This window comes from Alligator mississippiensis, chromosome 4 (genome assembly GCF_030867095.1).
Source record: "Alligator mississippiensis isolate rAllMis1 chromosome 4, rAllMis1, whole genome shotgun sequence".
Lineage (NCBI taxonomy): Eukaryota > Metazoa > Chordata > Crocodylia > Alligatoridae > Alligator > Alligator mississippiensis.
Window position 1 is genome coordinate 42,839,272 of NC_081827.1, and position 17,045 is coordinate 42,856,316.

General features: G+C 42.8%; 1 protein-coding gene across 3 annotated transcripts in view; it reads left to right on the forward strand.

Moving 5' to 3' along the window:
• The window catches only part of POT1 (protection of telomeres 1), a 188,658-nt gene that overhangs the window by 109,911 nt on the left and 61,702 nt on the right, over positions 1–17,045 (forward strand). For all 3 annotated transcript variants that reach the window (XM_006278058.4, XM_059725921.1, XM_059725920.1), the window contains 2 exons: positions 5,651–5,941; positions 16,242–16,397. In XM_006278058.4, the coding sequence (XP_006278120.2) occupies positions 5,651–5,941; positions 16,242–16,397 (447 nt within the window). The remainder of the gene's footprint in view (positions 1–5,650; positions 5,942–16,241; positions 16,398–17,045) is intronic.

A 17,045-nucleotide genomic window follows, 5' to 3' on the forward strand; every position in this document is an offset into this window, starting at 1 on the left:
TTCCTTCAATCAGTTTCAACTAGCATTCAAGGTATTTCCTCCATGTGAACAAGGCAAGCTTGAGAGTGAAATGTATATGTGGACATGTACTAGGAGGAGAAAGATGTTATTTGCTATAGTAACCAGAGTTCTTCAATAGGTGTTGTCTATATTTACATTATCATCCTGTTCTCCCACCCATCTTTGAAACGTGCACGGCGGGATTCTGTGGTTGAGAGGAAACAAAAATGCTCACTGCCCTTATGTCTTCAGTGGAGAGTATGAGAAAAAGCAGGATGCGTGGGGATTAAATGAAAGCCTGTCTTGAAGCATGTAAGGAATGTGCTGTGGGCAAAGCTTCTTGAAAAGCACCAGCTAGTAACCAGCCTCTCTTTTTTCCTATGGATGCCTAATAGCTACAGGCAGTATACATTACATGTGTTCAGCTCAAGAAACAACTTCTCTGAGAAATATCTTTGTAACATGAAATATCATTCTATATTAAAAATTAAACAAAGCCTTTGTTTCAACTACCAGCCATTCTTTTATGAATTATGTAAATTATGTGCATGATTCTGAATTTAAGGACTTCCAGGTTTAAAATGTTTTTAAATGTCTAATCCAGCCCCAAACCAATTTCAGATTTATTTTAGGAATTCTCTCTTCTTAGTGTAGTAGCTAATAAATTAGATTTTTGTTGTTTTTGTGAAACATTTTAGACATTTTAAGCTGATCTACAACTTTTTCAGATACTTTTAAAGTCCTTTGCATTTCACTTGCCTTTGGAATTTAACAGTCAGCTTCACTAGATAATTTCAATTATCTCAGCTTTATATTTGGCTTGTTATCATCACCCTTTCCTCTCCATTTAACTAGGTAAGTAACATTCCTTGCCGTACAAATGAATCTAGTTATACTTGGCTATTGCAGCTCTATTTATAAAACACTAAAGATTAGTAAGTCTTGTGTAAATATATTTAAGATGAAAATCTGCCCTATTGAAATCAATAGAAGTCTTGCCGTCAAGTCAATGGACCTAGAATTTCATGATTTTATTTTCTAACTATTTCAGTTTAAAAATACTTGCCCAGCATCTCCCTCAAACTGTATGTGAAGAAAGTTGCTTGCTCGTTAGTAGCCTAATATGCACCATCTGTCCCCCGTTGTCATCCCCCTCCCCCCCATTAGGTATTTTTCTGTGGTGATCTTTGTCATTGCCACATCAGAATTTTTTTTCTAGCACTGTCTCATTTTTACAAAAAAAAAAGGTGGGGGTAGGGGGGTGAAACCCAAAATTACTGATTTTGAAACAGATGTCGGGATTGGGGGCAGTTTGGCAGGATCAAGACTGTTTCCCAGGATTGGAGTGCCAGGTCTACAGGGTGGGGTTTGTTGGGAGTGGGAGTGGAGGGTGTTGACAGGACAGTTCACCACTTAGATTGACCTAACCAAAGGAAAAAGAGCACCTCAGTCATTGGCTGTTCTACATTAGGAACTTCTTGTACTACATATCATTAAATCTGCTTAATTAATCATTGGGATAATTTCTCACCTTGTTCTTATCAATTAGTAAGGTCTGCAGGTGGGTGAACTAAGTCTGTATGTACCCACAGTAGTTTTCATACATGCAAATTACTATGGGTACATTAATTTCAAATCCATTTACAGTATTTCAAAGTTGGTATTTTTTGGTCACCTGTGTTTTGCATTAACAAGGCTTTCCTGGTCCAACGGACTAGCAAGCAGCTTCACATCTTAAAGTAGCTGTATTTAGAATTATTCATATTGTAAAGCATGCAAAAGTCTATCCTGTTGACTAGGGAGTGACAATAGCTTCAAAGTATCTGATACTTTGAACTACCCAATATCTATCTAATGAAGTTTTCCTGTATAACAAGTAGTGCTACTAATGGAAAATAATGATGCATAATTCTCAGGCTAGCTTTTCTTTTCTAAATGTAATTTAATTTAAATACTAAATGGTAACTTGCGGTTATTTGACAATTTGTTGCTGGTTAGGATGATTTGGCTGCCAACTATTATAGGTCTTTATTCGTGATTTTGGTTTAGAATATGTCAGTTATTAGGCACGAGTCAGAAGAAATCATTTTCTATGTTAGCTGGTCCATTGTTCTAATGTTAAATTGTTTCCACTCTAGAGAACTTTTATTGTTGTTGTTGCTATACCTCCCATGTTAAATTTTGTCTTTCTTTTGTTGTTTACTATATGATACCACCACACAGTCTCCCTGATGAATGGTATTGAGACCTCTTAATGGTTTCCCCACTTTCCCAAACTGAAGGAATTTCACAGAAAAATCTCATTGCTTTAAGATTTTGCAAATGTCCTCCATTATGCCACTTTTAGAATACCTTTCCTTTACTGTTTAATTACTGAACTTTCTAAGTTGTTTTCAAATGTATTAGACTACAATTACTCATAGAGATTTCAGGAGCATGATACTTATGAAAAGAGCAATAAGGAAGTCATCATTATCAGGAGTTCCTTGTCTCTAAGACTAATAGTGCCTCAGTACGGTTGGTGAAGTTAGGTGCAGTGGGCACACAAATGACTGCAGGCCTCTTGACTCTGCACCCTGAGTACTCTGTATTGCCTAATTCTCTGCATCATTCAACATATGAACAGGCCTGTTGCTATTGTACGTTAGAGCTCAGATTACATAGATCCAGGGTGCTTCACGGCCCATTTAACTGACATCAGTTAAAGTAAGGATGAGCTACTCATCTGTTTGGTACAGTTTTTTTGTTTTACTCCACTGTGCTGTAACTTGAGAGCGATCTGATGCAGCTCACTGAAAAAGTGGTACCCTTTGGAATAAAAGCTGCAGCAAATGATTGAAGCACCCTTCTGGCCCTACAAAGCTATTGGTTGTGGCTGTCTAGCCCCACTTACTTCACAGATCTTCATCTGGTGAGGAACCTAACCCTGAGGAAAATCCAGGTTCTGCTGTACTTTTCCTCACTTTGATGCTTTATTGCTACTTCTTTGCAGCTAAGAAGCGAAAAGGGTTACCCAGTGGGTTGCACTTGATCAAGTATACCTTTAAGAGGTCCTTGCTCAATTGCACTTCCTTCTTCTTTGCTTCAGTTCACCACAGGATGGCTCCTTGGGTCTCTTTCATCTAGCCAAGCAATGTGTCTGGCCTATTAGAACTGGGCTTTCATTATTAATTCCTTGCTAGACATACAGTCAGCATGACACAGGACCTCAGACATTGGTCATCATCTTGTACCACCTCGTTTGGAATAGGCTATGAAGGTGCCCCTGGTGGAGCATCTCCAGGTGACAGATAGACTATAAGAATATTGAAGGCTTGAAATCAAGGCTATAGTTGGGGAAAATAAGTGGGGATGAAACAATAGGTTTGAAGTCCAGAGCATCCCAACATGTGATAACCTAGGTTCCTGAGTTTTTCTCCTGAAGAAACATAGGAGGCTTACATCTCCAAGTGGATTAGTATTGTATTTTCCATATCGAATCAGCCAAGATGCTGTGGTAGTAGGTCCCTGATAAATTATTAAAGAATGAATACATTAGAAATAAAGCCAAAACAACTGTGAGAAGGATAAATTTGAAATACTACACATAATATTGATAATGCATTTGAAATTATTTTGATAATAAATGAATGAATACATTTCATGAAAGAAAGCTTTTCTTTCCCCTTGGTGCAACACAGTTTGTGTTGTTCTGGAATATATTGTTGATGTCGGCAGCAAAGCTTACTTCTTGTTTTGGGAGAGAGAGTTGGTTAATTATGAAAAACATAGACATTCCAAATTAATTCCTTTTTTCAGGTACTGTTGTATTTAAAATTAGAGGTCAAAAGATTAATTTTTCCTAAAGGTAACATTGTAAATTTTACTTAATGAGATGTTTCTACTTCCAACCGTCAAGCCTAGGGAATGCATAAGTTTGTGTCTTCCCAGAAATGATCCTGAAGGCATTTATACTTTTAGATAGAGCTTATGTCAAAATAGCAGGGGATTAAAGTCTTCCTAATAGCAAGCTCTCTTTAGATGCTTTGTTTATGAATTCAAAGGGTTTTTTAAAGTTGATTTGTCTACATTATAAACTCTAAGCTAGAAGTGTTGGCAACTTCTTGGTCCAGTCCTGCTGTTAAGAACACATGCACTGCAGGTTGAGGGGAAGGTCTGTCCCATGGGGCCAGATGCATTTAACACCAAGAGCAATACCACTGTGTTGGGTGTTGTTTTTTGAGACAGTTGACATTTATCAAACTGTTTATGCCTTGCAGGACACAGATTGATGTCATGAAAACCCTTAAATCTAATTGTTGGTCCTTGCGCTACTGTGATGCTGTGGAGGTTTAAGTTGTAAGGACCAGAGCAGAATACTGAAATGCAAGCTTTTTGATACTGTAAAAACAGTGTTTTAATTGATTTGATTGGGATTGTGTAAAGCTTTAAACCTAAAGTTTGAGGTCCAAGTTACTTGGCACTGTCTCTTGTCAAATCTGTCACAGATTTATGGGAGAAGCAAAAGGTTTTCTTTTGGTGCCATCTGTTGGACCAACTTGGCCTTTCCTGCCCAAGTGCAGGGTGGCTGGACCCGATGTTCTGTAAGGTCCCTTCCAGCCCTGAACAACTATGAAACTATGAAGCAGCTTTATATGTCATTATCTCTTGTATTTCCACTATTTTCTATATCTCTAGTAAGGTTACAGGGCAGCTAAACATAACAGTAGGAACCCTGTGCTGGTTATTTTATGGAGTAGATTCAGTATGCAGAAGATAGCCTATAAAAACAGTAAAATGGTGAAAAGAGTTATTCAGAATAATTTTTACCTTTCATAACCCTATCTCAAACAGGGTCAGCTTATTCATTTGGTGAACTGGGCCAGGACTGCCAGCTATGAACTGTATCACATACCTAAGTGTGTGACAGTAACATCACACACAGACTGCAGAATGTCAGGAGAACTCTGCCTGCCATCTGAAAAAATACATCAGGATTTGAACACAGCAGAATGTGTTGCATGTTTCCAGATCGACAGTTAAATCAGGAGGCTGTCAGACAACCACTGTTCAGAGCAGTAGGGGCAGAAGTATTTTGAGTCTATCAGCTCCCATTTTAATGGGAGCTACACTTGCAAATCAAAGGGAAAATGGATCATTTCTGTTGTGTAGCTCACAGAATGGTGCACTTTTACTATTGTGGCTCTAACTGTACTTTATTAGCAGACAGTGTGATTTAGTGCACAGCACACTTTACTGAAATTTATGACATCTGCAATCTAAGATACTAGTCTGCTGGGTACCCATGACCAGTCCCTTTGCCCCATGCTTCAGCTTTTCTGTCAGTGAAGCAATAATAATGGGTCTGTCCTTTTTTAAAACAGTTTGAGCTCTGCAGACCTAAAACTATAGTATAATTTGCATAGAGATTTTTGGCTTCTGCCTGAGAGAGAATGTTTGGTGTTTGATTCTATTTTTTCTGTATGCTGGGCTTGTTTTATGGTTGTATTGGTTTGGGTTCTTTTACTTTGGTGCCTCTTACATGTGTTCTACATATTGGAGAAATAAGAATGTTCAGTAGATATTTTATGCTCGTAACGAGACAGAAATATTTCGTATTTTAGTGCACTGCGGTCCACCCTAATTTTTCTTTTTGTTTTTTTTATTGTAGATTAGGGAATACAATGGACAGATTCAGGGGGTTACCAGCATTGGGTTTGCATTCTTGACGTTTGATGGAACCCCAGGAGCAGCAATCATTCCTCGAACCTCTAGTAAATTGTACACTTTCACAGATGAAGAACAAAAAACAATAGAAGAACTACGTGTTTGGGGAGCCAGTAATCTTTCCATCTCTGGGCCAGCAGTGAAATTGTCTGGTGTTCAGCCAAAGCTGTATTTTGACCTCACTTGCCAACTTATAGGGAAAGCAGAAGTGGATGGATCTTCCTTTCTTCTTAAGGTGGATTTTTAAATATTTAAGTATTAGGTTATTTATTTATTATATTCTCTATCAAGGCATTCCATTGGAATGTCTGCAGGATTTAACTGAATACAATGTGTAGCACACTTTGTCGAATAGGAATGAATGGATTCATTATGCTACATTTTTGATGGATTTCAGGTGCCCTTTAGTTATGCATAAGTCCTTTGGTGCTTCTATAAAGAAACAAAATGCAAAGTGTTACACTGCAGGAAAGCAGTTTCTGGGGACTAATCCTTAATATCATCAAAATAAAAGGGGATTTATGTAATTTTCCCAGATTAGCAAACTGTTACAGTGGACAGATTTTATCCTGAAATTCCTCTGTCTCTTCATTGGCAATCATGAGTTGATACTTAAACTATTAAAAGTGATGGGAAAAGTATTAAAAGTCTGATGCTTTTCATCTCAGTATTTCTGTTTCTGTATGGTAGCACCAGGAAACAATTGTCTTTAACCAAGTTTAATGTTTTTAGGCAAGTAGCAAATTTGTACATTATTCCTTTCGTTAAAGTAGCAAAGATGTTCTCATGCAGAACATTATTTACACTATATAGAAAAGAACGTTATTTAAACTGCATCTAGAACTTCTTCACAGTTCGAGTGGCCAAGGTCTGGAACGGGCTCCCAAGGGAGGTAGTGCTCTCCCCTACCCTGGGGGTTTTCAAGAGGAGGTTGGATGAGTATTTAGCTGGGGTCATCTAGACCCACCACTCTTTCCTGCTTATGCAGGGGTTTGGACTCGATGATCTATTGAGGTCCCTTCCGACCCTAACATTTATGAATCTATAATATGCCCTACAGCTCTTACAAACATTTTAATTCAAATGAATGGATGTCAAACAAAGCCGATTAAAATGTATTTCAGCACTTCATGAACTGTAAAATGTTCATTGCTCATTACCTCAATAAGTGGAAATTCATGCTGAGAAATCTTTTATAAGGGCATACACAAGTGATTCTTGAAGTATCATCTTTGCTTCACTTTCTATTGTTTGTTGCAAGTTTGAGTCTTGTTTTTTGTCAGTTTTATGTAATTCAATGAACAGCTTTGAGGGGGAAAATAACTGATGGACTTGTAAAGATAAAAAAAAAAACTGAAGAAGCCAGAGCATGGTAGACCAGTTTATTACACTAATAACCGTAACCTTGACAATGTCATTTTTGCTAGGAATACCATAAAAATATTAACTACGTAAAAAATATTTAAATTTAGAGGTCAGACAAACTTAGGAAATCAAGGACATATTGAATGTTATTATGGCATCATTTATCCATTCCTTTTTGCCCAGGTGATGCAGTGTTTCTGATTTTATATCAAATACTACAAGAATTATAATAGCTTTTGTTGTTCTTTAAGTGTCTATAAAACTACCCTTCTCTTGATTATGTTTTTGCTCTTGTTAAAGGACAGTAATTAATTTTGCTGTTTGGTGATCTGAAACAGACCAGCTTCTCAGTGGTTGCATATGTATATCTAAGTATATATGTTTAAATATATGTTAACCACGGACAGGCATTTCACTAGTAGTGCTAAATATGTCCTTTCAGCTCTGCAAGAATCAAGAACAAAGCATCTCACAGGTCTAGGGAGGGAGCATAGCAAAAGTATCAGGAAATGCTACAGGCATTGGCAAATCTAGGATTTTTAAAAGGGGGAGTTATTTGATGTGCATTGTCCCATTTAAATTAGCACCTATTTTTCTCCAGGTAAAAAAGAAAATAGAAGCTTCACTAATATGCTAGGGGGCCAGGAGTATATTATTCAGTTTAACATCAAAGTAAAAACAAATGTAACTTCATTGGAAGTTTGAATGAGTTAAAAATTGGAATGAGTTAAAAACAGTCTGCAGGGCTGTGAAATACGAGCTATATTACCAGGAGCAGCTAACAGGCAGCAGGATTGCAGAAGAAAGACTAACTTGATTAGTGGAATATCAAGACCATTAAATGGAGAGGGTCATTAACACCTGTAGAATAAAGAGTTTAGAAGGAGACAGGTAGATCAGGGGTAGGCAACGGTTTTTAGCTGGAGTGCCAAAAAACCCACAATGCCTGCCTTGGAAGGTGCCGGAGTGCCGGCATGCCAGAAAAACAGGTTCTGGGTAGCTGCTGATAGCCACAGAGCCCAGGCTGCTTGCAGCAGGGCTTCCATCCTCCCAGCCGGCTACTGGGAGCAGCCCAGGCTCCATGGCTATCAGCAGCTACCACAAATCTGGGCCAGCTGCAGCTGGGAGGCTGCAAAGAACTGCTGCCTCCCTGCCCTGGCCCTGGCTGTCTCCCAGACCTGGGCTCTGGGAAAACAGCAGGTGCCGGCACTGCGCCCGTTAGGGCTGGGGCTGTGGGCAGCATGGGGCTGGGGCTGGGGCCCACCGGCAGCGAGGGGCTGGGGCTGTGGGGCCAGGGCCTCCCAGCAGCCTAGGATTGGGGCCAGGGCCCACAGACAACAAAGGACTAGGGCTGGAGCCTGGTGTGGGCTGGGGCCCATGGCGGTGGTGGCGTTGGCTGGTGCTAGACCTGCGCAGGGCCGGGGCCCACCAGCATCACATGGCCGGGGCCTTTGGCAGCACCACGATGGGGCTGGGTCCTGCACAGGTTCACGGGCTCCGGCCCCATCCTGATGCTGCCAATGGCCCCGACCTGGCAGTGGCACTCTGCTGGGGCCCTTGGTGGTGGTGAGGGCTGGGGCCAAGCCTGCTGGCACCACTGCTGCGGCTGAGCCTGGGCCCAGCTCAGATCCCAGCTGGCTGCCAGGGCTGTCTGCACCTGACACTGTTGACGGCCCGGGCCCAGCAGCAGAACTGGGCTGGGGCTGGCAGCGAGGGCTGAGGCCGGGCACGCCGGCAGCAGCACGTGACCGAGGCCGGGGCCTGCACAGGTTGGCAGCGCCAGGACAGGGCCGGGGCCTGCACAGGCCAATGGCTCCAGCCTGGCAGCAGCTGGGACTGGCGGCGGTGGTGGTGCTGGCTGGGGCCAGGCCTGCCTGCAGCACATGGCTGGGGCCGGGGCCATCTGCAGTGCCAAGATGGGGCTGGGGCCCGTGCACATCCTCAGGCCGCGGCCTCATCGTGGTGTTGCAGATTGCTCCAGCCCAGCAGCTGCGCTGGGGTGGAGCAGGCGGTGGAGATGCTGGGCAGGGCCCAGCCCACCGGCAGCACGTGGCTGCGTCCGGGCCTGCCCTCAGTGCCGGGATAGGGCCGTTTGGCACACGTGCCATAGGTTGCCAACCCCTGAGGTAGATTTTAATGGATTCAGTTGACATACTCTACTATCTGAATCAAAATGCTGCTGCCATTGGCAGGCAGTTGGTTTTAAACTTTGGGTGGGTCAGAAATCAAAGGAGACGCAAGTGTACCCCTCTGGATCTGACCCTAGCTACAGACCAGGATTTCTTTGGACAGTATCTTTTATTGGACCAACTGCATAGCTGGAATAGAGTTAGACAAGTTTTCAAACTCTAAACAGTGTCTTCAGGTCTGAAGAGAAAAGCAAGCCTGGCTATAGTAAAATACAGTTGGTAGGGCTGTGAAATGTGAGGGTAGAAAGAGATCCCCAGGGGTAGCAGACAAAGAATTAACAGAACAAAAGAAGCTGACAACTGGGAGATCAGAAGGGATGAGGATCATTATTATCACCTTTCAGGTGTGGGAAGAATTCAAGAATTGGGTAGGTTATAATGTTCCCTACAACCAATATCAGTGTGAACTCCTTGGTTCCTAGTGTTCAGCCAGCTTATGAATTTTGGTTTCCGAGTTCACATTTTAAAGGTGTTAGGTAGACTTCCCTTGAGCACAAAGAAAGTGAAGTCACAGAGGGACTGCTTGTTTTATACTCCTAATGTCTGATTCCTTTATACATACATGTCTGGTTCTTTTTTATGTTTTCTGTGAGAGTTAATTCTGGTGTATAGATGCTATTTAGTTTCATCCATGTAGTTGCTATGAGGATACTTGGGATAGGGACAAACATTCAGAAAGCCCGAGCCTGAATTGATTCAGTCTTTGCAGGTTACTCTAACTTGCAGAGAGTGAACCGGTTTGCAGGTGAATAGACATTTGGCACATGCCTGCAGTGGCTCAAGCCAGGAGCCTGGGGGTGCTAGAGCAGCCCTCCCTTCCACAGGGAAGCTGAGCTGAGGGGAAAGGAGGTGTCACCAGCCCCGGCAGACCCACCCCAGTGGCTCTCTACCAGCTGGGAGCGATCTGGGCACACAGGGCTGCCTAGCCCCAGAGGGAACTCTTCCCCCTCTCCCCCATTGCTGCGGGGCTGGGAGGGGGACCCTGTTTGGTGTGGGGGAGCTCTTCTCCCTCCTTCTCCCACCCTTGTGGGGGGGCTCTGTAAGGCTGCCTGGCCACAGTGAAGGACTCTTCCCCCTGCTTCTTCCCCATCAATGTGGGGTGTGGAGGGGGGGTCTGGGATGCTGCCCAGCCCCAGAGGGGGACCTCTCCGCCCCCGCAGGACAGGGGGAGGCTCTGTTCCATGCTGTGGGGGAACTTTTCTCCCTCCTCTTTCTCCCCCCAGAGGGGCAGCAGGAGCACAGAGCTCAGCTGGACAGGGTGTGGCATGTAGGGACCCCCACACACTCTCCCCATGGCATGCAGCCCCCACTGCCTGGCAGCAGCAGCAGGCAGGGAGGTCAGGATGCTCATGCCCAGCACAGGCATAGCTCTGGCCAGCGCTGCATGGGGGGAGGGAGTGGAACCTACCTTATCACGGCTTTTCTCCCTGAGCCTGAGGCTGCAGTGGGGGACGCCCCGCACTGGGGCCAGCTGCTTCCCCTGCTCCCTGCTTTGTAGGTCCCGAACTCTGCCATGAGTAGAGGGAGCCCTGTTCCCTGCTTCCCCGCAGAGTCCAGTGCGGGTCTTTCCCTCCTGTAAGTGCAGAGCTGCAGGCGTGGTGCGGAGCCGCAATAGAGGCAGCCGGTACTATGCTGTGGTGGAAGGGACTTTTAAGCAGCACTGGAACACTACAGGGCATTGTTTCCTGAGCCACGCTCCAGGCGGCTCTGTTAGAAGGTGCACATGGGGTTTTCGTGGCACTGCAGGGTCATGAGATGCCCAGGGCCAGGTGCAAGCCCAAAGGGTGCTGGCAGAACATAAGCCTGTTACACTTGAAAGCAAAATCTCTACAAGCTAGCACCTCATGGATAGACAGGAACACCTGCATTTCCTCTCTTACTTTGGAATTGTCCACGTCAAATTCGTTGACAACAATCTGGAGGCTGTTGGCTCCAGATCGTGTTGGCTCCAGATCATGATGGCAATATACTTCTCCATGGTGAAGGGTGCCCTTCTGCTGATGCCCTGTCATGCACAGATGATGCCAACTTAGTAGAGATCTACATTAAGCTAGACCACCATATCCTGAAGCTTTGATGCCACAAGTTATCATTCCAGGCCCTCAGGATGATGCTCTTCCAGTAATTGGTGCTTGTGTAACATTCCCCAAAGCACTAGAACACTGTCTGTGAGTGGCCCTGGTGTACCCAGGCCAACATAGTTTACAGCATGGCATCATCCTCAACTATGTAGCTGTTGAGGGACAGGAGCTGGGAATATAACTGATGAGTCTTTGAGAGTGAAAACTGAACAGCTGTTTCCACTCCCAGTGAGAGCGGGGGCTGTCCCAGAGAGAGGAGAGGGGTGTCCCTGAGTGGTAACCAGTCAATTGGTGGTGCCTTCTGAGCTCAGCTGTCCTTGGGAACGCCTGAAGATGAGGTGTCCACACAAAGCATGTTGCGATCAGCCTTATGCTTCATCAGCCTCTTGGCTGTAGCAGTACATACTCTCACCGTGTTCTGCGGTGCTCCACATGATGGGCAGTTGAACAGGTTATGCCACATTTTTACGATGGTGCAAATTTTCTGGAAATTCCGAGTGCTTCAAATGACTGCCTGCCTATATACCCTTAGTGATAATCAGTGTTGAGTCCTTGTAAGCCCTGTGATTTTCAATCAAAAGCATATTAAAAGGCTTTGATTTGATTCCAAGGCTTTGTTTTACCCAGGCTTTTATTGCATTTGATGCTCAGTCCAAGCCTGCCAAATAGTCATTAACAGTGCTGTGCAAAGTGATAAGCAAACAATATAATGGTATGATATTATTATTTTCACAGTGGTATAACATTGTTAGAGTAGCAGGGCCGACACGTGGCATGCTTGGCACAAGCGACAGAGGTAGCCTCTCTGTGTGGCATGCAGCAAAGGAGAGACAAGCAGCACAGCTGCAGACAGGGCAGAAAGCAGAGCAGCAGATCATGCAAGGAGTACAGGGCATGGAGCTGAAAGCAGAGCAGTGGATCAAGCAGAGGAAGGGGATTGGAGTGGCACTCTCGGAGGTGTGGGTCTAATTTGTGGCATGCTTGCCAAAAAGATTGGCCTCTGCTAGTTTAGATTGTAATCTACCCAAAATCCTAGTTTTCTGAAGAACTGCCAATAAGATGGTCTCTCCCCATCTTGTATCTGTGTAGTTGATTATTCTTATTTAAATGTCGTGTTTTGTTCATTTTGAATTTAATCTTGTTTATTTGAGATCACTTCTATAGTTTGTCAAGATCATTTTCAATTCTAATCCATTCCTTCAAAGTGCTTGCAACCTTACCCTGCTTGGCATTGCCAATAACTTAATAAGTGTATTCTCTGTTTTAGCATGCAAGTTATTAATAATTTTGTTGAATAGTACCAGAGCCAGTACAAATCCCCTGCAAAAAGCCCTATTTTATACATCTTTCCAGTATGACAGTAACCATTGATTACTCTTTGACTACAACTGGACTCTAGTTTCCTAACTTGTATATGAAAATGCCACGTGGGATTGTGTCAAAAGCCTTTGTGAAGTCAAAATACATTGTATCTGCTGCTTCTAGGTCAGGGGCTGTCAACCGAGGGTACATGTACCCCTAGGGGTACTTAGAAAGTCTGTAAGGGGTATGCGCAGGTGGGCAGGGACAGAGCGTGCCCTGGGGCGCTGCGGCAGCGTCTCCCCTGACATGTTCCCATATGTTGTCTCTCGCCCGGGGCGGGGAGGGGCACGCCAGGCACCGCGAGCTCCACACAGCACACTGCGGCACGCCCCGCCCCCAACCCAGCTCGCACTCCTGATTGGCTCCTGCCAATAGCTGATGGCAAGGAGGTGCTGCGGCCACCCCCTGCCTGCAGAGCCGTGAGGGCAGAGAGGCGCAAAAGGGTCTGAATGGCGGGGGGAGGGGGCAACTGTGTTTGTCTGCCCAGTCCCAGAAGCAGAGCGGCGGGGGGAGAGGAGAGAGCAGTGGCGCCCCTCTGTGGACGGACGTGGGGTGCAGGGGGCTTGCATGCAGCTGCCGCCGTTGTCACGCACCCCATGCCACAGTCGCATGCTGCTTTCCCACAGCGAGTCGCATGTGCAGCTCTGAGGGTTGGACAGACAGCATGCGATTGGGTGGGTGTGAGGCACTTTTATCTAACGCTGATTCAGTTGGCTGTTAGATAAAAGTACTGTACCAGAAAGCCCTGCTGAAGCGCGTGCTCTATACCGATGTTGGGTGAGCTGGGTCAAACTAATGTGATGCCTCTTCTGGGCATGCGCTGCACTTGGTGTGGGGGTGTGCCGAGCTGAAAGTAAAGCGCTGGTGGGGAGGGGGACTGTATTGTTTTTTCATGTCTGTCAGCAGCCTTTGTCCGTCTTCCAGCCTTGTGGAACTTTTCCGTTTTCTTTCAGCTTGCAGGGATGATCCTTAATGGCCCTGAGGTTCTCTACGTATTCAAGGGTGGATACATTTAACACACTCATACATTGTGTTGACTTTGACCTTGGCCATCTCACTAGTCTCATCACCTTTTCCAGAACATTCCTGAGCACATTAAACAGCACTGATCCCAACCCTGTTATTTGGGGGACTCCACTATTTACTACTTTTTATTCTGAGAACTGAACATTTTTACCCATTCTTTTATTTTCTATTCTTAAGATAATTTCTGATCCACAAATATATTTTATCCCCCTGCCCATGACAACTTAAGTTTCTAAGGTGTTGAAGGGTTTTTAAAAGTCGAAATACACTATATTGACTATATCAGCCTGATCCCTATGCTTGTCAAGCCCGGTAAAGAACTCTAGGTTAGTAGGAAGGCAGACGCATAGTTTACAGACCCTTTTTTCCCCATGCTTTCCCCATGCTTTCCCCATCCCCAGCTACTTTTTTTTTTTGTCTGAGCCATTACACCCACTGTTGTTTGCTTTGATAAATTGTTTGTGCAAGACCCTGCCATGTTGTTATAGTTTAGTTTAGAAATCAAAGTGCAGTTTTAAGAAGCTAACCATTGTTTAATCATCTGTTTTTAACAGTGTAAGTCTGAGTGCTTCTGAGGTTCCAGACACATCATCTGCTTTTGTTGGCAATCTTCCCTGTATTGGTTGGACACAAGCACAAATTTATACTGTATTATCTTGCATCCTACACATACCTTTTTCCAAAATTCATCTGCTGGAAATTGGTGCATGCATTATAAGCGAAGAAATACAATAACAGCAGTTTCTGCCTCTGCTGGGAGAAACAGCTAAAGTAATGCTGCAGTACTGCACATAGTGCTCCCTCCTTGCTGCGTATGGAGACTATCTCTTCTTCTTCCTCCCCACCCTCCACCTTTCCCCATTGGCAGAGGCTTCAGCTGTAGAAGCCACTACTCTGTTATGTACTTCTATTTACTAGTATTTTCAAGGAAAGATCTTCCTGTTTATTCTGTTTTTCAAAAATAATGTGCACATGTTGTTTGGTGGTATGTTGTGTACAAGAAAATATGGTGTTTGAATGGCATATATCATATGACAGCAAAGTATCCTCAAGGAATCATTATACTAGAAACCTTCAGTGCCTGTAAAAAAAAAGTTTTTCTTTCCAAACTGCCTAGATGCAAAGGCTTTTCCACTGTAGCCTGCATATATTGATAGAGGAATCTTTGAAAGAAGTTAGTCTAAACAGCAGTAAGTCCCCTCCAGCTGAATCCAGATGTTACCATAAATTCAAAAGATGGGTTTTGAAGGTTAGGTATAATTTTTTATATCAGAGATTAGTTTGGTTTTTTACCTCCCTCTTCCCAATCCAGATGACTGTTCTAAAAACTCAAGTTCATGTTAACAGAGGCCCATATTATCTCTAGGCATTCCCCCTGAGCAGTCTTTGTAATTTCTCTTTGCTGGATCTGTTCTACAAGAAACTTAATTTTTTTGAAAAGAGATTTAACAAAAGTAAGATATGTACTAAGCTATTAGGCCTCTTCCTTCATAAAAAGGGATCTTTCTTTCCTGTTCCAGTGCCAGTTTTCATTGGTCAGTCCTCTGAATATCAAAGCCATCAAAAACATCTCTCTAATCAAATATGGTTATGGCATATACCATTTTCCTGGGCATCTGCAGCCCCAGATGCAAAAATCCAGAGGAACCCTGCACTAGGTCTTATCTCTTCCCTAGCTTAACTGTTAATTCATAACTCCAAAGCTGTTGCTGGTACCTATTTAATCAACTACAAAAGAGAAGTGAATACTGGTGTAACACATAAGTTCAAGATAATGTTACACTCAAACTTAGCAGCCTTTCTTCTGTTCTGCATTTGCATGTGACCTATATTCTGTTCTGGTTTAATGTGGGTTCTGCTTTACAGAAATAACTGTCTGTCAATTTAGCAGCTTTTTTTCAAACTTCTACATGTCCAGGTTCTATTAATGTCTAAACACATATTTAAGAATCTACCTTTGGAAAATTTGATCTATAATTTTTAGATGAGGGCATCTCACTAAGATGGGGACATACCCAAACTGGGTATGTAATTCATACTTAATATGCATTGTCCAGAGGGTTAACATATATAAAAAATTGGAAGACTTTTTAACAAATCAAAACTTGAATACAGAATGTTTCACAAACCATACAAATTTACCTCCTTGCAGTGCATAACTAAAGGATAAACGCTCTAATATTTGCTTTACTGGTGATAAACTGTGTAGTAATATTTATCTATTTCTAGTATTTGGCACGTAAAAATATTCTGGAGGTCTTATTCCACATTCTTTAAATGAGAAGAAAATAATGCTAATGAATCAAGTGGGAGATTTTATTCCTTAAAGAATAAAGGTTGTTACTTTGCTAAGGTAGGTATGTTTTTTGTAATAATTTCATCTAAAAATACTCAGTTTTTAAATATTATATCTTTTGCATATTGAATGTATGAAATGGGATAATTGGTATAATTGATATTGATATTGATATGGATATAAATTGATACTGATATTGTTTCTTTTTCACTGCAGGTGTGGGATGGCACAGAATGTTCCTACCAGTCCTGGAAGGTGCCTGTGGAATCAAGTGATCTTGAAGGAGATAAAGTTCTCATTCATAAGCTGAGAAATCTAACAGTAGACATTCTAGTTTATGATAACCATGTACAATTAGCAAAATCCCTGAAGGTAACCTAAAACTAAGCATTTCTAACTTTTTAATTTACTTGAGGTTCACTTCATACAAGGCAGCAGTTGAGTTCTGCTAGTAATTAGATAGTTTCAAATGTGGGTTTTAGCTTTATAATCTTTCCTGTCCCTGCTATTTCAATTCAAACCTCCTTCAGTGTGTGTGAAACATCCTCATTACCTTGCAACTACCATGAAGTATCCTTCCAATTAAACCGTTTTTTCCAGAGACTGTAACATATAAATCTGAAAATTATGCATCACTGAAAATATTATATATTCAAGAAATGAAAATGTATTTCTTGATACTGACGTAAAGTGGAGTTAAGTTTGTAGTCCCCTAAAGTGTTGATTGTAGTCAGAAGAGGGCGTGATTTATTTGGTGAACTCTGTTGCATTCTGCAATACACATTTGTTTTAGTGGGTCAGTAATGATTATGCTTACGTGGGGAAAAGAACAACATAATTAAACATTTGATCTTTAGCAACAGTGCCATCTTGCTTTGGAATAAAATAGGTTAGTATAAAATGTAGCTTTCATTTTATGGCATAACTTGTGTAAATATCCGATTTGATATGTACAATCTATCAGAAAATGAGGATAAATGAGGGGTTTTTGTTGCAAATATTAATCCAATTTTACAAATA